The following is a 25,843-nucleotide window of genomic DNA, read 5'->3' on the forward strand; positions in this document are numbered from 1 at the left end:
CGTCTAGACTACATGCCTCTGTCGCCAGAGGCATGTAGATTAGGCTACCAGACATAGGAAAAAGAAGCGGCGATTTAGGAGGTATACCTGGGTGGTCGACAAATGCCTTTGATGTTGACACCCACGCGTCCAGACTATTGCGCTGAGCTGACAAACAGCTAATCAGCTGTTTGTCGGCTCAGCGCGGCAGCCATGTAAATTTAAATGAAGCGGCGATTATTTAAATCGCCGCTTCATTTTCCTATGTCTAGTAGCCTAATCTACATGCCTCTGGCAACAAAGGCATGTAGTCTAGACATACCCTAAGATGACAAGCTCTGCAGGGCAGCCCTTACATTTGTGTCTCATACAGCATAAAGCACACTGTTAGTGCTTAATTGACAACAAGCAACATACTCCACTCTACGCTGGTTGTTTATGAAAAGAAAACTTGTCCAATACAAAGCTGTCACAGCAAAGAGTTTTTATACAATACTCATATGTTACTTCCCAACAACAGGGGTTAATCACACAACAGTCAAGTTATTGGCAGGTTCCTTGAGTTTTCATTTCACCCATTTGTTGATTCTGAGGCACCATTTTTCTGGCTTTGTTTCATCTTCACTCTTCTCCCACCAACATGCAAACCTTTATCCTCTTGAGACAGCTTTAAGTCTGTCATCTGCACAATGCTGTGATGAGGGTGGTTTCAGCTTGTCCTCTCTCAAATTTCAGTCTGGGTAACATATTACAAGAGATGGCTTGACCTTGTCTTCTAACTACAAGTCATTCTTGCTAGGGATTACTCTCCCAAAGCTGTAATGCAACATGTGTGACCTTCAGCAAGATTATGTCTATTTGCCTAGTTTTCCCATCTTCTAGACATGGCTCCTACTTTACCTTTCTCAACCACCAATAACTATGGATTAAAATGCCAGGTATGTTATATGCTGGTTCCTTATTTGAATCTATGATTCTGAATGAGCAAGTGCTCAGGACAGACTGCAATATTCTGGCTTTGCCCAAAGAGAACACAAGGGACCTACTTACTTCTCCCAATTCAGAGAGCTATTTAGACTCAGAGGCCCAGAGTTCTACTCACATCTATTCAGGTGTGTGTCAGTTGTGCTCGTACCATATCAACTCAAGCCAACAACTCAGTCAGCTGTGCTGCCACATCATTCTGGAACGATCACTCCAGCTCTCTAACCCAGGGGTAGCAATACTTTAAGGGAGGGGGGCACTCCTGGATTTTGGCAAGTGGTCAAGGGCCGCATTTCTGCTGAGGGGGCGCAGGGTCTGGGATGGAGGTTGAGTGCAGAAGGGAGCTTGGGGAAGGAAACTTGAGTGTAGGAGGGGGATGTGACATCTGAGAAGGAGTTTGGGTGAAGGGGATTGTGATCAGGGGCAGAAGCTTTGGGTGTAGGGTCTGGACGGAGGTATGGGTGTAGGAGAGGATTCTGGCCTGGGGGAGAGGCTCTAGGAGGGGTGCAGGTTCTGGGAGTGAGTTGTGACCTGGGAGAAGGAGGTACAGAGGATTTGGGTGGTGGCCTTTGACAGGTAGTTGCAAAGGGGAAGTTGGGGTGAGGTGCCAGAGGCAGGCTCTGGCTGGGAGGCACTTACCTAGGCAGCTCTCAATCAGAAGTCCTGCAGGAACCTGAGCTGCAGTCACAAGCTGCTTCAAGTGACATTGCTCTCGGCAGGGTTGGGGAGCTGAAGGGGGGAGGCTTCACTGATGCCTCCAGCAAAATTTATCAGCTCCTATTGGCTGGAAACTGGCCAATGGGAGCTGAGAGATTTTGCTGGGAAGCAGGACAACACACAAAGCCTCCCTCCTTGCTCACCATCAGCCAGAGCATAGAGCAGCCACCGGGAAAGCAGTTGCAGCTGCACTGTGCCTAAAATCTATCCATTAAAAATATCAGGAAAATGTTTGTGTGAATGTAAACAGACTGTAAATTTAAGTACTGCATATGGAAAATATGTGTAATAGAAAAATACACTTCAGTTTAAGTAGTTATATCAGGATCGGGATCTTGTATTGTTTTCTCCCCTATTTAATTTGTAAACAGTTGGAAATGCACATGTACATAGAAATGACTTAATTTGGCATACTACATTTTAGTACCTTGAAACAGTTCATTAACTTATATGTCAAAACTTGAAATGTCACAATCTGTCCTCATTTCTACTGTCTTGATTTTTAAAAAATGTATAGAAGAGGTTTTCTTGTACTATTTAATGTGGAAGCTCTAGTCTAGAACATATGCAAGTTATGTCCATTTAAATAAAATTACTGTGTCATCACAAGCTACAGTAAGGCAAATTGAAGTATGAATGCAGATGGTATACTGTACTCCGTACACTACTAGAGAATGCCTTGGAAAATAATTATGATTTCACAAAAGAGAATAAAGAACAGTATGTTCACAGCAGAGCAGCAGGAACACTGACTGACTTTTCACAAGGTCTGCTAAGGACTATGGAGAAGATGAACTGGACACCATGCATGTAAATAGTATATCTTTGCAACACATGGTTAGTTTCTCCGTCATTTTCAAATCAAAGTTATCTAATAAGTGAAATGTACATTTGTTATGAAGTGGGATGTTGGACATCAGAACAACTTTGCATACTCGTTCTGAGGAAGGGCATTTACGGTAATCATCTTCTGTGACAATGAACTCAAATCTGCTAGAACTGAGTGGGGATACAAGGTTTCTGCCCACCCCTTTCTGGCTTTTGCTGATCTTCCCCATAAAATTTTAAGAACAATTGAAGTACACACTAAAAATGCTGAATAGTCTGAAGCTTTGTAGAAACACTAAAGCAAACCTCTAGGGGGAGATCAAGAGCAATTTAGAATAGATCCTCCTTGCCTCTATGACAACGGGAAATATTCCCTGCCCTCCAGTGCTATTCCCTAAGGCTTAGCAGCAAATACCTAAACACACTTTCCCACAGTACACGCAGTCAGATCCATAGGGTTAGCTTTAATGCATTCTCTCAGCTATTTCACCGCACAGAGCAAGCATTTCAGATCCAAATTTAAATCTCTTAGAAGTTGCACTTAAGATGGCTTCCCTACCATTAGGCCACTACAGCAAAGGTCTATTTGCAATTTCCCTGTAGATCTTAACTACAATGTTCCCCCTCTTTACCTCTTAGTTTACTTTTGCTGTATCTACATTCAAACTAAATTACAGCTGGAAGAGATTTAGTACTCAAACTGGAAAGAGAGTTTGCCAAAAGAATAATCTGCATTTTTTTTATTTTCACTTATCTCATCTTGAGATTTGTAGAAGAATGATACAATTGTTGGGGTCCTGAAAAGAGGTTTCTACATACATTATGAACCACATTTCCTTTTAAAGCATTTGGCTTTTTTTCCTTGCTCGCATTTGCAATTAATAATGAAACAGTTTAATATATAAATAGAAAACTACCACTTTAAACTGTTTTGAATAGTCTCTAGAGCTACACAGATTTTAACATAATTTTTTATTAAATATGTAAAAAGATAAACGCAAGTCAAGTTATTCACATATTCAGAGACAAAAAAAAATCTACTCTATCATGCGACAATTTATGTAAAATGACCAATACATCTGAATAAGACTTTTTGCATCTAGTATGTCATGACTTATCTATTTATAATTAACAATACATATGTTTACATTCCTTTCCGTTTACATTTAATATATAACCAAAGCTTTATGGTGTGCTATTTAGTAAAAGTAATTACAAATGCATATTAAAACCATAACGGAATAATGGTGTTACTCACCTGGATGGGAGGACAACTTATCCCCTTCCAGAGTATCACTCCTCACCACAGTAGAGGCTCTCTGGCTTGAGAAGGGAACTACCATTCCTGTGCCCTACATCAATCACTTCCTGCCTTATACAAAGCAGTGAAAGATTATACTCCTCGGACCAATTACAAGACAGAATAGGAAGAAAGGTCAGGGTGGCTTTTTTAAACTTCTGTTTAAAAGGGAGTAGGGCAGAATGACCTTGTCTAGCATCACCTTGCACGCAGAACAATCTAATCATTTTGCAGCCTTGGAAAAGCATGTTTTAAGGAAGCAACTCTCCACTGTTTGCTTACCTATAACTGTAAGGATGACAACTGCATTAGTGATCACAATCTGGTGCTGATGCCTGTAACAGGGTAGGGTCTGATCATGAATTTCTTGAACTAGCAGAACTTCTACAGATGCTTATGAAAGTTTGGAAACAAAATTAAAAACTGGGCCATCCATGCTACCTTTTTAGACAGCAAATATCCTGGATTGTCTGTCTATGCTAGGTCATGGTAATATTTTTTTTATCCTTACAAAAAAACCTTCACTTTTACATTTTCTAAGTTTTAGGATTTTAATTTAAACCAAGCAAATTAATTAAGCTAAAAAAAAAGTAAAGGAAGTGCTAGATTGCAGGGTACAGCACTTTCACTACCTATTATTGGGTAGGATGTGAGGGGGTTGGAGGTCAATGCTGGGATCAGGACCAGAAAGCTCTTTCAATCCACAGAGACTGGATACTATGCTGTTGAGCCGAGGGAGCAATTGAGGAAATGGAAACACCTGTTCTAATATTTAAAGTATTTTATATACTGGCTGTGGTATGAAACTCAGTGGGAGTGATCACTCACATTTAACTAAATTAGAGTCACTTTGCTACAAAAGATTTGAGAACTGAAGGTTTTTTAAATTAATAGTCTTCTGTTTCAGTATAAATTCAGTACCGGATCTTAATCAGTAAAGCAACTCCATAAAGATTTTAAAAGATACACCATTTAGGTGGTTTTATTGAGCTTTTCAGTGATGATGACCTCGGATGAAACTTTTCCTTGTGCTTGCCAAATCAAATAATTAAAGTAATAAATCTAGAATTAGGAAATCAAATGACAGAAGCCAGGAACACCAAGTGTAAAAGAAAGGCAATACAGATTCAGAAAGACAAAAATGTGCAATTTCAAGATTTAAAAATAAAGAATGCTATATATCTGCCTATAAAATACCATAATTTAGAACAGTATAACAAGGACCCTAATTAAAAAGAAAGAAGCTTGGCACAGAAGTCTCTAAAGTCTGGTTCTGCACTGGGCCAACCTGGGAGTAGTAAGGTCAGTTGATGTTCTTGTTTCATGTGGGTGATCCCCTGCTAATGTGTTCTTTACCTCCAGCAGGACTTCTGGCTGGCTCACTAAACATGCAAACTGGCCGAAGAACCAACAGGGAAAATACACCTTCAATCAGTATTCAAATCATTTCATATTTAAAAAGAGAATTTCACAAGAGTTTCAGGACTGGTTCTACAGCTGGTTTGCTGCAAATCAACCTTGGTCATGCCTAGGCCCAGTAAGGAAATCTTCATCTTCCATACCTGTATGTCCGAGGGGAGAGTAGGAAAGAGGAATGGCTGACCCACCTGATACTCATTTGGAAGGGGGGGGGGGGAGAAAAGAGAAGGAGGCAGAATACAAGGCATTCTGCAGATGCAATTGCAGGAGAGAGGGAATTGTTGTTTCCTGAATCAGGTCTGAGCTGCAGGCAGACAGAATTTCTAATATACAGGCCCTTCAAAAGAAAGAAGCTCGGAAAGCTTCTGTGGAAAAGTCAGGAAATTGAGAGGAGTTTCAAACAGTTAAGTATCTTCTAAAAGAAAACCTATTGTGCAGCTTTCTTACATGCTTTGGTGTAAAACACTTAGGGGGTTTTAAATCTTTATTAGAGAAACTTTTTCTTTGACCGTCTGTTTTGTGAAGATAAAGTAGGAAAGATGTGAGTCACATAAGCCTTTTCCCTCTACAAACACACACATCATTATAGCTTGAGTATCACTTCTGATTTATCTTTTTGTTCCAATTTTTTGACCAAATTTATGCCCCAAGGCAGATATATTTGAAAATACCAAAGCACCACCAAGTGACAAACACATCTCGTGGTACAGGACTTCTTGCCACAAGAGATGCCAATATAAACATTTTAGAACAAATTACAAATGCATCATACTTAAGACAAAAAGAAAAAATAAATATATATATTTTTTAAAAAGCAGAACAAATCTCAAGCAGCCAAGTGGTGAAGTTGCAGTGATGGAACCGTAGGTGAGGTAAGTCCTACCACCTCTCAGGTAGAAACACTGAAAGAAGACTTCTGCAAATGCATCTTGGCAAAATATAGGTACAGAATGCAGTGGCTTGCTGGCACTCACTATGATACATAAATGTTAATGGCAGACTGGGAGTGACTGATTTCGAGTTTGAGGCCACACACGTTCCTTTCTCCAGAAAAAAAGTCCCCACACAATGAAAATTGTCACAGATGTTGGACGGGTCAGTATTCTTCCTGCTGCTGGGGCTGTTCATGAACTGGCTCCTCGCTTTCATGCTCATCTGTGTGGCTCTCCTGCATGTTTAAGGGGGGGAAAAACAGAGACTTTAACAGAACAAAACAATTTGATATATTACCATAGCACTTAGCGTAATCTATGGTTTGGCTCCTAATTTTTGTTCAAGAGTGAAGACAATTAGCCATAATTTCAAGCCTACCAACAAAATAAATCTGTGTTGAACAGTCCCAAATCTCCTTTATTCTCTATATCCAGATTATTTTGCAAGTACATTCCTTTGCAACTAAGGGGTTAAAATTTGAAGGTTTCCAGTGCAAAAGAGACACGTTCAGTGGAATAAATGTTGCATACTAGGCAACATGACTCATTACAGTTTTATGGAAAAATAAGTTTCAGAGCACTTTGGGATAGGATTTCTGTTTTACTTAAAGACTTTTTAAAACTGGGATAAGACCATATTTACTACAATCTGCTGTGGTGGCCGGTGGAACGTGACTGTGCTAAACAAGTTAAAACTACACAAACAGTCCTAGGGAATAATACAAACAAACCCAAATATATTTATGCAAGGTAGAAAACTGTTTTCCATTTCTCAAGTATCATTTGACCTGTAGCTACTAGGGAGCATAGGCTGCAGCTAATAGCTGGAAAAAAACCCCACCGATCCATCATGGAATTACATTATAAGTACGACTGTCAAACAATTTTTTTAAATTGTAATTCATCACAAGATTAAAAGTAATTATGATTAATTGCAGTTTTAATCACACTGTTAAAACAATAAAAGAATACCAATTTAAATTTACAGGCAATCCCTGAGTTACGCGGATCCGACGTAAGTCGGATCCGCAGTTACAAACGGGGTTTGCTACCTGTCTCCCTGGTCTGCTGGAGACCAGCAGACCAGGGAGACTGGGAGTAAAGCCGCAGAGCATGCGGGCAGCAGGACAGCCGCGAAGCGTCTGGGCTGACCCACTGCCCCCGTGCTCCGCGGCTTTGCTCTGGACGCCTGTGGTACAGCAGCTGGGGCGCTGCCGGTTGGTCCCGTAGCGCCGCTCTGGGTGCTACTGGACCAACCCGGCAGCACCCCAGCTGCTCTGCCCCAGGCGTCCTGATTCAGCCACTGCTGGTCAGTTTCAGCAGTGGCTGAATCAGGACGCCTGGGGCAGAGCAGCTTGGGTGCTGCTGGGTTGGTCCAGTAGCGCCGAGGAGCGGTGCTACTGGAGCAACCCAGCAGCACCCAAGCTGCTCTGCCCCAGGCGTCCCCAAGTCAGCTGCTGCTGAAACTGACCAGCACTGACTACAGGAAGCCCGAGGCAGAGTTGCTCTGCCCCGGGCTTCCTGGAATCAGCCGCTGATCAGTTTCAGCAGCAGCTGACTTGGGGACGCCTGGGGTTCTTAAGTTGAATCTGTATGTAAGAACTGGCGTCCAGATTCAGCCTGTTGAAACTGATCAGCGGCTGATTCCAGGAAGCCCGGGGCAGAGCAACTCTGCCTCTGGCTTCCTGTAGTCAGCGGCTGGTCAGTTTCAGCAGCGGCTGAATCTGGATGCCAGTTTCGACTTACATACAGATTCAACTTAAGAACAAACCTACAGTCCCTATCTTGTACGTAACCCGGGGACTGCCTGTATAAATAAATATTTTTGAATTTCCCTCCTAAATTTTAAATGTATTTATTTCAATTACACAGGAAGTGTACAATTGCACACTATTATTTTAGTGCAAATATTTGCACTGTAAAAAATAAAAAGAAATAGCATTTTTAAATTAATTCACTGAAATAAAAATAGTCTAGTAAATATCTCTAAAATGCAATTTTCAAATGTTGATTTGTTTGTTTTTGATCGCAGTTATATTAAAAAATGTAAACTTTAGACTCAACAATGCATGAAGGGCACAGGAACATTTAGCATATCTGGCACTTAAATATCTTGCAATGCAGACTATAAAGTGCCATCCTAATGCCTGTTACTTTCAAGCAACATTGTAAATAAAGCTGCTTGCTTATCTCCTGTAAATGTAATCAAACTTGTTTGTCTTAGCAGCTGGCTGAACAAGAAGTAGGGCTGAGTGGACTTGTATGAGTTGAACTGAAAATACTATTTCTTTTGTTTATCTTTCTTCACAGTGCAGATACAAATATTAAGTATGCACTGTACATGTTGAATTCTGCATTATCACTGAAATCAATATACTTGAAAATATAGAAAAATATACAAAACTGTCTTAATCAGTTAATCCCATTGACTACATGCACTCCGCCCCCTTGCTGCCTCTGTATCAGAGGCAGCAAGGGGGCAGGGAAAACAGAGGAAGGCTGCCACGGAACAGCCTCTGTCTGGCTCCCCTGTGGACCGGATTCCCCGACACCTAGACGAGTGCCAAAAGCCCCTGGGTTTTATGTTCCCCACCTCTATTCTAGAGAATAAGGGATGCAGAATATGTTTTTTTAGATTTGGTGCCCCAGTGAAAATGCTGAACTGGTTTCCAAGAGTAGGAAAATTCCATATTAAACAATCAGCCATCACTTGGGATGTTAGCAATTAACTGAATAGTTGTGTAACCGCACAAAATATGATTGGTTACATGACCATTTGATAGTACCTGGGAGTGGAGCCAGCATGCTTCCAGACCGACTCCCGGGGAACCCCTTGCCACCCTGTGCTGTTGCCTCTATCAAAAAGCTGCTGCCTCTGACATAGGGATAGCACCAGCACTTGTCTGTGGAGAGGTGGGTGAGGGTCCCTCCAAGTTCACTGAAGACAAACTGTGCCAGCATTCCATGAAGCAGCCTCTGTCCACAGCTAGCTTGGACCTACCGCAGGCAGAGGCTGCTCAGCAGCAGCCTCTCCTACCCACATGATTGGCTCCCACCTGCTCCCCCCTTCCCCTGCACTGCTGCCTGTGATAGAGGGGAGTGGCTTGCATGAGTGGATATGTGCAGGGAGTTGGTTTGAAAGATGGTTTCTCGTGTATACTGGCCTCCACATGCTCCCTTCAATCTCTGTGCTGCTGCCTCTGTAGGAGGGGGGGTGAGTCAGGTGGCTCCATGGATCCAGTGCTCATGGGGAGCTGACTTTTAAGCCAGCTCTCTATGGCACTGACTCCTGCTCTCCTCCCCATCTGATACAGAAGCAGCAAGGGGAAGGGGAGTGTGTGTCGTCGATAAGATTAACCAATAAGCCCAGGCTTATTAGTTAATTGTGGTCTTGAGTATACATTGACATCCCTATAGTAAGCTAAAGGCAAAGCCATTTTCAGGCAGATATTAGGTGTCAATCAGAAGAATTGTGACAACCTTTTGGGACCCCTAGGAAGAAGTGTCTTCACTACATATATTATTGGTATTTCAGGCCAAAATGGCTTTTAAGATTAAAATTAAACACCCCATTGTCACAGATGTAATTTTAAGGGTTCAAGACTCTCAAAACTTTAGGACCACATTAAGTAAACCTGGGCTGTGAGACCAGCATTATACAATAACACAGGAACCTGAACCTTCTCTACCTATTTACAGTTACACTTGCGCAATGATCCTTCTCAGACGGGAAGTTAAACAAAATAAAAACAGAATGATACACAGAAGTGAAAATATCAGCATTGATTCTCCTGATCTTGAATGGTACAGTGACTTCCCGGGAGTGTATTTGTCAGCTAAGATCTACAATTGCTAGGGTGGATTAAAATAATTTAAAAAAAAAGTTCTCTTCCTTATTTAATTTGGATTTTATTGAAATTAAGTACAGGCTTTTTTTTAAACATACTATATTAAATTAGAAATTAAGAACTTATGTTGAGGCCAAAGCTTATTAGAATCTTAAAATTACTTAAACATTAAAATCTTAAGGGATACAGGTTTACTGCCAAATTCTAAAGACTGCCAAAACCACAAAACTGGTAGAAGTCACAGGCAAAGAAGCTGGAACCTGTATTTGTTCAACAGTTTTTGAAAGCGATAACCTTTTCTGCAAATAATTTTCTTCTTTACATTTTATTCAACTAGTGCTGTCCAATTACAAGTGTATTTCAAGTTAAGAAAGCATCAGAGAGTTGAAAAAGCAGGAACGCTTGTTTTACTCTCTACCAGTGTACAAACAAAAAGCTAAATGAGAGGATGAGATCTTTAAGTTCTAAAATCTTGAAAATGATGATGACGACCAGAAACCATTCATTAGTTCAATTTACTAACTACACACAATACTGGTTATAAATTAATTAGTTTTAAAATGTAAAATGTGGCTTGTTAAACTTTTCTCTTATATATCTAGCAGATTTAAAGCAATTTTATGTAATGAATAAACTGCCAGTTTTGTATATTTTAAATTGTATTTTAATTGCCATCCAAATACAATAGTGGTTCCCAAACTCTGGGGCATGCCCCCTTAACATTTGGGGATTGCAGGACAAAGATGCTCTGCCTCTAGCCCAGATCTATTCTAAACACAGCTCTACCCTGCCCTATGCTCTGGCCTCAGCTGCAGCTCCACTCTACCCCCAGCCTAGCTCTGCCTTCATTCCCTCTTTACTCCCAGGCCAGCTCTGTGAGCACTAGCTCCTCCCCCATCTCCAGTCCTGCCCAGAGCTCTGCCTTCTGTTGAAGGATCCTTGGCTGTGCTGTAATGGAAAAGGAGCATGAACAGTTTCTATTGATAGTAAGATGGGGTGTGACAGGAAAAGTCTGGGTACTACAGAAAGAGAGCTTAGCACAAATCACAACCAAAAAATTGATATAATTGCTTTTAAAAAGTGGATCGATATCCTCTTGACTCACAAAAATAAACACCAGATGTAATGTAAGCACTATATTTAGTCACAAAATCAACACGTTTTAATGATTACCAAACAATGAGCTTAATTTCGGGGGGGGGGCGGGAGGAGAGGGGTGTTGGTTTGTTTGGTTTTCTGATTTAAAATAGATTAAAATCAGTGATGTCATCCTGACTTGCAGATTTTATAAAAAGCACCAGTCAGAAAATATATGCATAATACTATACATTTCCTGAAGTTGCTCTGCAATTTGGGCACGTTTTTCAGTTTACACTGTATATACCTATATAAATGAAGTGGGAAACTCAGACTTTCACTATGCACGAGCACTTTGGGACTGTATAGTCTATTTGAACAGTTACAGCACCATTAAAAAGTAAACTAATAGCATTTACTTCTGGCTTGTATCCTATGACTGCATCATCTCAGGCTTCCTTTAATAGAGATGCTACCTTTCAGCTGTGAATAACCTCTTCAATCTGACTCACACAGCAAGCCATCTAACTGCTCAGGTGTCACTACAGCTAGCTATTATGAAGCCAGACTGCTTCAGAAGCATCTCTTTCAGCAAAGGTTTCTCTCAGAGATTGGAGAGCAATACAGTGCTAAAAAGTACTAAGTTCAGATAAACTGCTTGAAAACCTGAGCTGAGTACCTGACAGGCATAGATAGATACTAGAACTAAACAAGCCTTCAGCTTCCATTGAATTGCTGCAAGAGACTAGACTAGACTGTTTAGGAGAGAGAAAAGCAGCAGCATTTTTTTTGGCTCCATCCAGAATTGCATAGCTAAGGAAATCATAGCTAGTTAGATATGAAACCTTTCACCATTGGATCACAAGACTCAATTCCCTCAGTTCAAAAGTGACCAAAAGCTGCAAGGCTAACAAGACTATCAAATGTTTTACTTGCTATCTGAAATCTCAATTACGTTTTCAAAAGATCCATTTCACAAGCAATACATTTATTAAAACAAAACAAAAAACAAAAAGTATCTGTTTTCCTCAAATGCTCCTGAGACTTCTGAAATTTTTAGTCTTTCCTCTTAGTACTGTCCCTCTTCACTTCTCTTTATACCCAGCCTTGCTCAGATATCTAGCAAATAAAAATCACTTATTGGTAATGTTATTCAGTATTTCTCTGGCTGATCTGTTTGCATTCTATTCATATCTTTATATCTGTTACTGAGTAAAAATTCATATAAACAAGTATTTAACAAGCAGAAAAGAACTCAACTCATCCAAATTGGTGCCTATATTGTCAATCTCAGCAAAGGAAGTCCACTGACTGAATAAGCATTTTATTTGTACCCTAAAATTGTTGTCTCCAATTCAGTATAGAGGCAACACAGAGAAGCTGATAAAGCCACTGACCATGACTTCCAGCAACCTCCATGACTTCTTCCGTGGCCAGTATGGCTCATCTAAGGGCCATCCAAGCAGTTGCCCCTGGGACTGCCACACCTTCTGCTACTGGAGTGGTTTCACAGCCATCTGCTCGGGCAGCCCCAGAGCCAGCCATGCTGACTGCTGCTTGTGTGGCCCCAGGGACCAACTGAGCAGCAGAAGCGCAGCTGGCTGCAGAGACGGTCTGAGCAGCGATCTCAAGGATAGCAGGAGCCACTACAACTCAGTAACTCCCAGCAGTGGTCCTGGGAATTGCCCAAGCAGCAGTAAGTGTAGCAGATCCCAGAGATGGTTTGGGCAGTGATCCTGGAAATAGGGTTACCAGGTAACCCCCCCCACCCCAAAATACCAGACACACTTGATTGTGGGCAGGGGGCGGGGCTGGCCTGGCCAGGAGGAAGGGGGTTGAGAGGCGGGGCTGGCCGGGAGGAAGGGGGGGGGGGGGCGGGGAAGCAGAGCTGGCGGGGGAGAGGAGGGGGCAGCCACTGGCCGCAGCCGGAGTCCAACAGGCCACGCCCCTGGCAGGCACGCCCTCTAATTGCTACTAGAAGCCGGGCGGGGGCAGAGGGAATAGCTGGGAACCACTCCCCCCGCCTGGCTTCTGCACGCAACCAGGGGCTCCCAACTGGGAGGCAGGGCCGCGATTGGCGCTGAGAGCCTCTGGTTGTGTGCAGAAACCTGGCAGGGGGAGTGGCTGGGAGTCCCAGCCACTGCCCCGCCCGGCTTTTGCACTCAACCACAGGACTCCCAGCACCAATCGCGGCCCTACCTCCCAGTCTCTCCCCCGCCAGACTTCCGTCCGGCACCAGTCGGAAATTCAGAAAATACTGGACATTGCACATGTCCGTTATTTTCTGAATTTTTCTACCGGACAGAGGGCACAAACACTGGACTGTCTGGTAGAAAATCAGATACCTGACAACCCTACCTGGGAGTGGTGGGAGCAGCTGCAGCTTGGTGGCCCCCCGGGTCCCCAGCCACCCAGACCAGCAGCTCCCTCATAGCGCCCAGCCTCCCAGCTCAAGAACAGTTACTCCCCCAAGGTCTCCCATCTAATATTTAGTCAATGGTATTTAAAGCACAAGTCAGAGAGACAGATCGCAGGGCCATGATTTTTGTTTATTGCCTGTGACCTGTCCATATCTCATTAAAAAATACCCATAACTGTATCATAACCTTAATTTAAAAAGAGATGAAACAAATAGGATTCTATAAAAATGTAGAAGTGTTATATAGACATTTCTGTACCAATAGAGAACATCTATATAAAACTTTTTAAAAATTCTGTAATGAATTCACTTTAGGGGCAGCTGATCAGAGAGGTGAGCTTTGGTCTCTAGTGCTGTTAATCCAGAACTTTTCACAAGCATTATGTTTATTTTAAACTAAAGAGCTTTTAAAAAACATAATGCACACCTGTCAAATTATGGCTAAAATGAACCAGATATGAGTGTTATCAAAAGTTATTGAAAATATGAAATGAAAACAAATTTAAGTCAATGATATTTCAAGCATGAGGCCTTTGCCAGGAATAATTTGTACTATGTGTTCCAACTATAGCTTTTTCCCCTGAGGAGAGCCCCATGATCCTTGATTTCTAAGTGCACCCCGAACACTAAGTTTATCCTTTTGCTTCACTGACAGGGTCTCCTTCCCCCCCCCCCCCCCCCAATTCCACCTCTCTCATTAAGAGTGATGGGAAAGTTTGGGACTTTCTGGACAAGAGGCTAAACCAAAGCGGGATTTATCAAGAGCTCATTTAGCAACAAATCAGAAATGTTGGAGATGCTTGTAGCTTTGGGAGTTGGGGCTATTTTTCATTTGAGGCTCAGGAAATCCTAACTGCTGTTACTGAGGGATTAGTCTATAAAATGCTTAGCAATAAAAAGAAAATTCAACTTGGAGCTGAAGAACAGATTCCCCACACAGGCAGAAAACCAAACTCAAAGGTAAGCCAAGGAAAAAGAAAAATGTTGCAAAAGAATCAACAGGCAAAATATGCTATCCTCTCCACTGCCAGCAACAGAACACCTTTGGCTCTAAGTGCTAGTATTCTGATGTCTTGCCTCAGGAAATAACACGGAGCACCTAGGAGGTAAGGAGGAAAAAGACACCCAGTAAAATAAGGGGTTTTATTTTCCCATTGCAGAATATGAATAATTCACTGGAAATGATTTGAATACAGATGTGGGTGATTAGGGCTGTAATTGTAAGATGAAACCCAAAGACTCTGCTTGATCACAGGCTTCAGGTGAGAATGCACTGTATATAATAAACTAATTGCTGCATAGGAACATTTATGACATTTCTAGTGGGGAGAGGGGAGGAATAAAAAGAAACCCAGATAAAAGGTCTGAAGTAAGCTGTATTTTGTGATGTGTTTTACCAATGATGAAAGCTAAAGAAAAGGGAATCAACAAACATTCTTTAAGTCACTTAGCAATTTGAGCCAATGAACACATGTGATAGGGACACGGGTAGAAGAGATTCCTCTGGCTTCCCTTTACAAGCAAATCACGGTTCTTGAATCCAGATGTTTCTTTTGACCATACATTCATATGCAGTTCTTGTGACTTTGCTCATGTATCTGGCCAAGGTCCTTTCCCCCCCCCCCATGTTTGCTCCTATCAGTATTGAAAGATTAGTTTGTTCCCTAAGGAAATCTACAAAAATCCCTCACAACTTCCAGTCAGTCTTAGCTGTCTCTGATACTATTCTGAAAAGTACACAAGGTAAAATATTCTAGCCTTGCTTTCAATGATACTATAATCTTATCTCAACACTACAAACTACTATTGAAGTTATTACCTTTCAATAGGTGTTAAATAGCAGTGTCTATAATATCATAGTACTAGTGAGAGCTATGTTGATGCCAATACATTCCAGAACCAAAGCTATGGTCTATTGCAGCGGTCCCCAACGCAGTGCCCGCAGGTGCCATGGCGCCCGCCGGGGCATTTATGTGCGCCCACCTAGTGACCAGGGTCGGCCTGAGCCACTCTTGTGCCCCGGCGCATGTGCGGGCCCTACCCCGGGCATGTGACGCACGTGCGGCCCCCGCCCCCGCCTGGCCTGGCAGCCCCAAAAGGTTGGGGACCACTGGTCTACTGGAAACTGAAAGGCACTGTGTGTGGTGTCAATCTTCAGAATAGCGTGCACAAAGATTAAGCTAACAAGAATGGGAAAAGTTCCAACAAAATTCTCATGGAGTATCCTTTGTCAGGCTGCTTCTTCCTTCTCTATTAAATGTCTACAGTGCTATGATACAAGTGAGACTTTGCTTTATCTTCCAGATAAAATAGTTCTGAAATATTGGTAGATTGAAAAAGGCAGACAATTATTGGATTCTGTGCACTGAAAAAATTCAGTCTTTAGCAACAGGATAAAAATGCTAAATAAAAAAGAAAATAGGCTCCTTGTATTAGAATTGATCCTACAGTGTGCATTTCCATAATCATTTTTACATGGCCTTAACCAATTGAGTATTTTTAGATATTTAGGCACCTTTATATTTCAGCATATTTAATATAGTGCAACGGGCCGTCACTGGCCCGGGGGCTAGACGGCCGTAGCCACCACCCACGGGGGGCCGACGGCTGGTCCCAAGCCCCCCGGCGTCACCCCGACGCAAGCCGGAGGAACCGGCAGGACCGCGCGCTGCTGCCACGCCTGCGCCGGCAGAGGAGTATTGACCCCTCCCCCGAGGCCCCGACCGGCGGGGGCGGGGTGGAGGGGAGGGAACGCCTGGCGAGGGCAAACGCTGGCACGCCGCCGGAAGGGGAGGGGCCCCAGGCAGCGGCTGGCGCGGCGGGCCAGTTTAAAAGGGCTCGCCACCAGTATGGCAGGGGGCAGCCTCCTCGCCGCGGCCTCTGGGACAGTCGTCACCACTGGTGGTCAGTCAGCCTCTCCTCCTCCGCTGGACCAGGAGGGGACAGATGAGCTGAGAGCGGGCTCGGCCCAGGGAGCTCTCCCCAGAGTCTTCACCCATATGCCCGAGGATTCGGACTGCTGAACCAGGGTAGGTCCTGGGGCTCGGGGCAGCAACCCCAAGACACGCAGGAAGGGAGGAAGGAGCCCGGGGCAGGGCACTTTTGGCGACCGTGGGTGGACGGGTTATGGAGGGAGTGACCCCCCGTCCAACGTGTTGGGGCGCTAGCAAGCCCTGACGCTTAGGGTCCCGGGCTGGGACCCGGAGAGAGGGTGGGACCGGGTTCCCCTCCCTCTGCAAGAGGAGGGTCCAGCTCCTAACAGCCACACCTAAAGTGAAAGCGCGAATTGGAACCCCGTACTATGGAGGATTTAGACTGGGGGCGCCGGCCCCACCCCGTAGGGATGGGTGATTATTTCAGGGTTCGCTGACCCCCCCCCTTTCCAGCCGGGAGGGAATGATCGCACCCAAGGGCCCGGGCCCCATAGTGGGGACCCAGGGTACAACAAGGGGCCGAAGGAGGACGAGAGGGTCCGCAGGCCCCCCGTCTCGGGCTAAGAGGGGGTGATTGCACCCCTCACCCCTCACAATAGTCTTGAAAAACAAATTGCATAAAGCACAGGATTACAACGAAATGTCTGCGTAATTGAAGCAGCAGACACAAAGCAAAGCCAGGAACATGAATATATGAAAATCCCTCAAAATGCTTATGATGTCTCCCTTCTGTTTCAGATTAATGTCGTCAAAATCAGAACATATAAAATGTACTCTGATATGCTAAAAAACTACCAGTCCCTTAAGCACATTTACCAATAGCAAAAAATGATTGGTTTTAGATGCAAACTGTTTGTTTAAACTGACATTTGTTAAAAAGAGTAGGTTGCAATAGTCTATGCTGATCAACCTAGAAAACTTCACCTAATATGCTGATAATCATTTTTCAAAGGAAATTAAGTCTGTTTTATTTAAAAAGTGTACTAGAACAAATAATATCTTGCACTTACATGTTCTTCTGAAGCATAAAGAACTTCCATTAGCCTTTGGACAAGATCATTATTTTCTTGTCCATGTTCTTGGCAGAGAAGTTCAATCTCCCTTAATTTTCCAAAGTAGAAATCCCTTTCCTTCTCCACACCTTCAAGTGCAAGTTTTAATGAATGTACCTATAAATAAAAAACATATATGTTAAAACGACATGAGAACAGCACATGCTCTCTCTGAGAAAGAGTGAGGCTTTGTCTACAGTACAGAACAGTGCATACAACAATATAAGCTTAATAAACACACTTTAAGTTTAAAGGATTGTAAAAAGTATATTTAGTAGTTGTTCAAGGTGCCAGACTATCTGAATACAGAAATCCTCGTTTACAGAACAACATGGGTAAAACAGTGTAGATTTCCTCATAATACCTATCTCTGTACCTCAACCCCAACTCTGAAGGGGTCATTTCTGCAGAATGTTTCAGTGCTGCAACGCATAGCAATAGTAAGCTATAATGACAGTGGCTCAGGATCTAGGACTTTAAAACTTGCCTCCCACTGAGGTTGCGCTAAGTGGCGCAGCTTAGCACTTGTGATGACAATTCATCATGACTGCATTTCTACTTTGTCTGAATTAGTGTACATTTGTCATAAGCATGGTTTATCCTAAATATTGTCATCGGAAATAAAGCTAGTCTTCTATCAATCGTGCTTTGGCAGAACAACAATTAGATGACCTAATATGTCTTTTTTAAACATCTGAGTGCAAGTACCATATGTAGCTGCTTATAGCTTTCTTTGCTTAACAGGTATGGTAGTGTTATTTCAGAATTCTCTTATGCTGGCGTAAAACGCAGCAGTAGTTCTGAAATACCAGCTTTGAGATGGTTGATCAAGGTGCTCCACTTGCTCGAGCAGGGGCAGGCAAAATCCAGCCTGCAGGCTGGATATGTTCCATCATACCTTCAGATCTGACCGCCACAATCTGGGTGGCCAATGTCCCATGGCTCAGCATGGTGCTAGGGCAGGCTCTCTCCCTGCTATGCCTCATGTGCCACTCAAAGCGACTCGCTGCTGGGACAAGCGTGTGCATCTCCATGTCATGCACCCCACGGGGGACAGAGATCTGCATGCTGCCTCCATCCCCAGCACAATTCTAGCAGCTCCCATGGGCGGGAAACCAGTGACTAGGCCATGCTTGTTGCACTGACAGTACATGGAGCCCTTTCTCCAAGGTTTGTGCTGTCCTGGGACACACATGGCCCCAAGCAGCTAGCCACTCTGAATGGCACATGGGGCTGTGGCAGGCAGGGAGCCTGCTGGATATCCTGCTGGGCTGCAGGCCAGGAGCTGCCTTGGGTAAGCACTTTTCAGCCAAAGCCTACACCCTGGCACCCCATTTCCTCCAAATCCCTGCCCCAGGTCACAATACAAACCCTCTGCACCCCTCTGTACTCCTCACTGGTCACAACTCCCCCACAGATCCTGCACCTCCTTCTTGCACCCCAATCCTCTACCCTAAAGTTTCATTCTGTGCCCAACCTCCATCCCATACCCCACACTTCCTCCATTAAAATCAAAGAAGAGCGTAGTCCTTGACAACTTACCATATTGTTGGAGTGGCTCCCATCATCTGCTCAAGTTTCAAAATACCTCTCAACTCACACCTGCACATGAGAATCTAGTTCCAAGATACAGTTTGTTACTCTGTCTCACCACTCTCCCTGTTGCACTCATTTGCTAATCACTGACTGATGGTTTATCCTGACTGTATAAAAAGAACAGGTACTAGAACAGAGCTTGCAAAAGAAAGAAAAAGTACTGTAACTTCATGTGAACAAAAAAAACTAATAAATACCTTGGTTGCTGTATACTTAACCCATGCTACTACTCCATTGGTTTTATTGGATATTACAGGCAGACCCCGGGTTACGCCAATCCGACTTAAGTCGGACCCCTAGTTACGAACGGGGGAGGGGCGCAGCTAGTGCGGGGTGCCTCCCCCAGTCGCTGCCTCTGGCGGCGCGGGGGGCGCTTCCCCCCAGCAGACCAGGGAGACGCAGAGCTAGTGCCTTCCTCCCCCCCCCAGCAGACCAGGAAGACGCGGAGCGGCTTTTCTCGCTGCGGAGAACGCAGGCGGCGGGACCAGCAGACCAGGCTTTTCTTGCCACGGAGGACGTGGGCGGCGGGACCGCCGAGACGCACCGTGGTCCCGCCACCCGCATCCTCCGTGGCGAGAAAAGCCGCTCCGCGTCTCCCTGGTCTGCTAGTGCACCCCCCCCAGCAGACCAGGCTTTTCTTGCCGACGCCTGGGGTAGAGCAGCTGGGGGGCTGCTGGGTTGGTCCCACAGCGCCGAGGTACGGCACTACTGGACCAACCCAGCAGCACCCCAGCTGCCAGCTGCTCTGCCCCAGGTGTCCCCAAGTCAGCCACTGCTGAAACTGACCAGCGACTGACTACAGGAAGCCTGAGGCAAAGATGCTCTGCCCCAGGCTTCCTGGAATCAGCCGCTGGTCAGTTTCAGCAGCGGCTGACTAGGGGACACCTCAGGTAGAGCAGCTGGGGTGCTGCCGGGTTGGTCCCGCCGCGCCAAGGGTCAGTGCTACCATACCAACCCAGCAGCACTCTAGCTGCTCTGCCCCAGGCGTGTCCGATTCAGCCACTGCTGGTCAGTTTCAACAGCGGCTGAATCTGGACGTCTGGGACAGAGCAGCTGGGGCGCTGCTGGGTTGGTCCCCATAGCACCGCACTTTTGCGCTGTGGGGACCAACCTGGCAGCACCCCAGCTGCTCTACCCCAGGTGTCCCCACGTCAGCTGCTGCTGAAACTGATCAGCGGCTGATTCCAGGAAGCCCGGGGCAAAGCAGCTCTGCCTCGGGCTTCCTGTAGTCAGCGCTGGTCAGTTTCAGCAGTGGCTGAATCGGGGACACCTGGGGTACAATATGTACCAGTTCCAACTTACATACAAATTCAACTTAAGAACAAACCTACAATCCCTATCTTGTATGTAACTCGGGGACTGCCTGTAATGGAAGACAACAGCAGAACAGCTCAAGGACAGGTGAGGGCCATGAAGGGTAGCACTGCCAAATGCACCGATATCACCGATCATATCCAATTTAAGATAAAGATAACATCAAAATTGGGGTGGGAAACCCTAGGCGTGAACGTGAATGTGGTCCTCAGCTTGCCTGTATCTGGCCCTCGAAGCTCAGGGCTCCCCCCAGCATTGGGGAGCCTGTGCTGGTGCTTCAGTCCCCGTTCCATTACCTCCTCCCCCATGGGTCTGGCGTGTGAGGGGAATGTAGAGAAGGTCTTTCTCCTTCTCAGTTGGGGACCACCTCTGAGGGTTTTTTTGTTTGTTTGTTTATTTTGGAGGGGGGCCTTCACTTGTGTTCAGCCCCCAACTGATTTTTATGCTTCAGGGGCCTCCAACCCCAAAAAGGTTCCCCATTCTTGCTCTAAGTCAGTGGTTCCCTACCTCTACTACACCCCTTTCAGAAGTCTGATTTGTCTTGCATAAATTCATGTTTAACCTTAAGAATTACTTGCTTCCAAAATCAGACAAAAGAGACAAAAAAAGTGTCATGCTATTACTGAAAAACTGCTTATTTTCTGATTTTTACCATATAATTAAAATATATTGATTGGTATGTAAATACTGTACTTATAGCTCAGTGTATAGTATATAGGAGCGGTGCAAATAATTGTATGAAGTTTTAGTTTGTACTGACTTTGCTAGTGCTTTTCTAGATTGCCTGTTGTAAAAACTAGTTAAATATTTTTTTAGTTGAGTTGATGTATCCCCCGGGATACCTCTGTGTATCCTAGGGATAACAGAATAGTCAACTAACCGCATGAATTCTTAGCGGTTAATCAACTATTCTAAAGGTCCCATGGGCAGGGCCAGCAGCCAGTGCAATCTAGCCCCACTCCCGGAGAGCCCCCTGCCACAGAGGCAGCAGCATGGGGTGCCAGGCAGGAGCAGGTCCATGAGGAGAGCCAGTTTAAAAAACAGTTCCCCTCATGGATCAGCTGCCTATCATCCCACACTGCTGCCTCTGATACAAAGGCAGCAGCCCCTGACTGCAGGGGGTCTGAGCTCCCCATGGACAGAGGCTGTTATTAGGGGGAGGAAAGGGATGGCGCAGGCTGCTGCAAAGCAGCCTCTGACTGTGGCAGCCTGGGTTGGCTACGGATAGAGGCTGCTCCAGCAGCAGCCCCTGTCCACAGGAAGCTTGGAACCCTAAGGACAGGAACTGCTGCTGGACCAGCCTCTACCATGGCCAGCTCAGGCTGCCAGAGACAGAGGCTGCTTCCTGGCAGCCTCCCCCCTCCCTCCACGCTTCTGCCTTTGATAGAGGCAGCAGTGTTTGGCGGGTAGGGCAGCAAGATGGCAACACAGATCTAGTAATGGGGGGGGGGTGAGAGAAAGAGAACGGGCTTTAAAGTGGCCCCCCCCAGCATTGGCTCCTGCCTGCCCCCTTTCCTGCCTCTGAGAGGCAGCAAGGTGGGGAGAAATGTGAGTAGTTGAGAAGATTAACTGATAACCCTAGGGCTTATCACTTAATCATCTACTTGACTACTCATTCACATCCCTAGCATACCTCTGATTGAGAACCAATGCTCAAAGTCAACAAATTTTCAGATTCAAGTTCTCTCTACAAAGAAAATAGGCCAAATTAACATTTTATGACATTTTCCTTAACCTGATAACACGTCACTTACTAGAAAGTTAGTGGCGTACCAAGATGTTTCCTTTTGATAGCCCACTGTACTGTAACACAAACCAGTTTATTTCCTCAACTAGTTAATACCCCCAAACAACAGAATTGAATCAATGGCTCTACAGCCTAGCAAGTTTTGTTCATTTCATGCTGTTATGGTTAGCTATACCTTTGACCCCTTCTCTGGCTTTCATTCAGATATCAGGCATCATTCAAGAACTCTTCTCAGTGTGGAATCTCACCATTCTTCTGTTCTTTAGAGCAGGTATCAAGCAAAAGCATCCTTTGTTCCAACTGATTTCTCAGCTCATCTACTCAACAGTGCCTAAACACTCAGCATTTATATGTACGGAGACTAAATCACAATCATGTAAGGCAAGGTATAACAAGTGAATTTCTGTGCTTCATTTTCCTAGACAGCAGTGCCCCTTTGTAATACACAATTCATTCAGCAATGGTCTAATGGCTTTTATTTCTATGGGATTTTCTACTGATGTGACTAATCAATAGTCTGAACATTTATAAGAGTGCTCAACCAAAATACCTTCACTGTCCTGAATCGTCATGCTGTAAATCAACAGCCAAGATGTTTAGTATACAACAACCTGGAAAATTTTCAGACACACTTCCTGTTTAATTTTTTCTGGCAACCTGAAATTGTCATGAAAACTTAGAAAGCTAGTTATTCATTAAATAAAGCTATAGTGGAAAAAACAATAAGTGGCTGAAGAGCCTCAAAAAGTTGAGATTTTCTAATTTTGCCAATATACATAAGGTAACAAGGCAATAGTTTACAATCTTTTTGACTGGCAACCCGTAAAAAGGTGGAAAAAATTGTCCCATGACATGCCAATTCCCCAAATATTTGGGGATACAACGGACTGTGGTATTCCAGGCATGGAATGATTTTCTGGCCATTTTGTTGCTTGTGAACCAACAAAATGATGAGACGGGGATGTCTGTCGGTGAAAGACTTGTTGGGTGTGGGAGGCTGTTACTATAGTTTATGGAAGCTTCTCCTTGCCTCTTCTAGACATGCAGCACTGAGACTATGGGTAGTATGAAGCTGGCTCCACAACCTTTAGGTGAGATTTCTCTGACTTATAGCTGAGCACTATGCATGCACGGTGCACTACAGGTGGAATGTCTCTAAGCCAGCACCCTCTGGTTCGGCAACATCTGTGTTCTGGCATAATTTCAGTTAGCTGGATGTCCACTTATTTCCCCACAGTCCCATAAAGCTTATTTACAGCCACCAGTCCTGGCTCTCAGTGTTCTATGCTGTTATTTAGCTCCAATTTACCCCAAAATGTCTTTTAAGAGCCCAGTAAGCAGTTGAAGTGTTGGTAATGCTTCTAGATAATACTGACCTCCCATTGTTCAGCAAATTCTCTGATTTGGCATTGATCAGGTCCTGAGGGTGCCAGACTAGAGTGGTCCAGCCTATAGGCCCCTTAAGCTTAATAGTCACTACAGAAAAAAGTGACCTCTTTAAAAAGAAAGATTTAATGCAAACTTGTCAACTTCTCAATAACTACTGCATGCTCCACTTAAATCATCATCAAACCCTTCAGTGCAAGTCATTTGTATAAAGCCTTCAGGATTCTTACACATTTTTACTTGTTAAAAAGGTGTCCATGGTAGATATAGCAGCAACTTAAACATAATAAATATGAAAATGTAAGTTTCTAAATGCAGCCCAAGGTTTTAAAGGTGTTAAGCATCCACCAGTTCCCACTGAAGTACTCTGGGCACTTTTAAAGGTAGGCCTCCTTAGGCTCCTGAACGTCCACTTCAATGCCCAACTTTAGGCACCTATAACCATCTACTAGAGGAGCATTTTTTTAATGACATCACTTTTTTGTTCTTAGCTGAGCTACTCCATTTATTAGATCCTTCACCAGTGTGAAGTGACTATAATCCAGATTGAAATTGTAAATTCATTTTTCAGTTCAGAATTTTACCATGTCTCAGTTTTACTATCAGTATAGAGTAATCTTTGGTTTCATGAATTTTCATTATTTTTCCTAGTGCTTCTGGATAACTCATTTTCTGGTTGAAGCAAAATTACCTGTTCACTGAGTTGTATGACTTGTGTTTCCAAATCTTTATCTGATTTGGATGCTGAGCTGCTTGGCGTGGCTTTTTTTGCTGATGATGGACGAGAAGGTGTGGACCCTGGTTTAGAAGCCGGACTGGATTTAGCAGCACCTGAACGCATGAGAATAAGCTATTATCAGAACTCTCTTAAATATTAGATTCAAGTATTTATGTGCAGTATAAATATTGTATTCCAAATAATGCAGAACTTTTACTCCTTCCAGATACACAAATTAAACACCATTTTGTGTATGACCATTAGTGCTATTATTTCCCCACTTGTAAGTAGAAAGATGCTTCCTTTGCAAAATCTTGCACTAAAGGGAAGTCAATACCATAAACTGAAAATAACATTTTTGTTAACAGGACAAAACAGCTTACTGATATGCAAAGAAAGGTGAATAAATAACATTCTTTTAATTACTACTACTACTACACCACCACCGTTTTACAAGTTAAACTGCAATAAATATTTAGCTTAATGTTCAATATTTAATGCTTAATATTCTCTGGTTTCTCTTCAATTCGTATAAATCTTTCGCCTTTTACTAAAGATTTCTTTATTTTAAAAAGTTATTGGAGAAAGGCAAATTATTTTATTTGTAAGTTTACCTGCTTTTAAGCTTTAAAACCAATTCCATTACTTGTACAATCACATAGAAATTCAGCAGATGCAAACAGAATTAAATCCATCAGTGAGCACTTTTTTGTTGCAATGTCTAAAAGATCATGTTTCTGATCAGCTTAGGACTTTTTTTTATATATCATGTGAAAAGCAAAGCTGATGTTCCCAAATGTACAGCAATACTTTGCCAGCAGAAAACAGTACTCATACCAAGTAGGTATTCTACTTTTACAAGGCTCAAGTATACTCAAAGGCTTAAATACAGGCGCAGGAAAATGTATAAACAAGGACCAGGGCTATCTTTATACGCACCCTAGGGCTGAAAACTGATGCAACATTGGTGCCCCTCCTTTCTCCTCTTTAGGGTTTGAGAGATTACTAAAGCCCCAGCAGGGCTCTGAGCTTACCATTTGTGGAAGGAGATGTCCAAGCTTCATGTACTGTAATTAGCAACATTGATTCCCAAAGCACAGGAGATCCCACTCCAATATTCTTCAGAAGAGACCACTCATTTTATGGCCTCTACTTGGCCTGCCATCTGAAACTGCCACTTAGACCACCGACTTCTAATTCCAGTTCCAGCCCTCCTTTACATGCACGATTAATTTTGGTGGAACTACGTCAACATGATTGCCAGAAACAACTTAGAATTAAAAAAGCATAGAAGTGAACTCCCTAGACCTCTGCCAACCTGAATTATATTTAGGGCCTGAAGGGAAAAAAATAGGCTTGATTAGATCGCCTATTTTCCTATAAGGAATGAAGTAAAGAGTAAAAACTGAAAGCACTCAATCCATAAATAAGCTTTGCTGTATCAAGATTCTCCACTGCCCTCCCTCCCACCTCGTCCCCACAAGGAGTCCTCAGGCTTCTCTGGCAAGAAGCTCAAAAGCTGATGGGGGGGGGGGAGAGACTGCAAAGAAGGTGATTCAGTTAAGTTTGTCAGGTTCTTGTGATTTAGTCAGAC

General features: G+C 43.8%; 1 protein-coding gene and 1 non-coding gene across 4 annotated transcripts in view; one reads left to right on the top strand and one right to left on the bottom strand.

Moving 5' to 3' along the window:
• Nucleotides 1-3,220: 3,220 nt before the first annotated feature.
• The window catches only part of MAPRE2 (microtubule associated protein RP/EB family member 2), a 150,791-nt gene continuing 128,168 nt past the window's right edge, over nucleotides 3,221-25,843 (bottom strand). For all 3 annotated transcript variants that reach the window (XM_075920733.2, XM_075920732.2, XM_006115378.5), the window contains 3 exons: nucleotides 24,223-24,362; nucleotides 17,447-17,605; nucleotides 3,221-6,395 (listed from right to left, as the gene is read on the bottom strand). In XM_075920733.2, coding sequence (XP_075776848.1) covers nucleotides 6,324-6,395; nucleotides 17,447-17,605; nucleotides 24,223-24,362 — 371 coding nt within the window. In that variant the 3' untranslated portion in view covers nucleotides 3,221-6,323. The remainder of the gene's footprint in view (nucleotides 6,396-17,446; nucleotides 17,606-24,222; nucleotides 24,363-25,843) is intronic.
• Nucleotides 24,756-24,876, top strand: LOC112544526 (U5 spliceosomal RNA). Its single transcript, XR_003087864.1, has one exon. It is a non-coding gene; the product is annotated as a U5 spliceosomal RNA (small nuclear RNA).

This window comes from Pelodiscus sinensis, chromosome 2 (genome assembly GCF_052426305.1).
Source record: "Pelodiscus sinensis isolate ZL-2025 chromosome 2, ASM5242630v1, whole genome shotgun sequence".
Taxonomy (NCBI): domain Eukaryota; kingdom Metazoa; phylum Chordata; order Testudines; family Trionychidae; genus Pelodiscus; species Pelodiscus sinensis.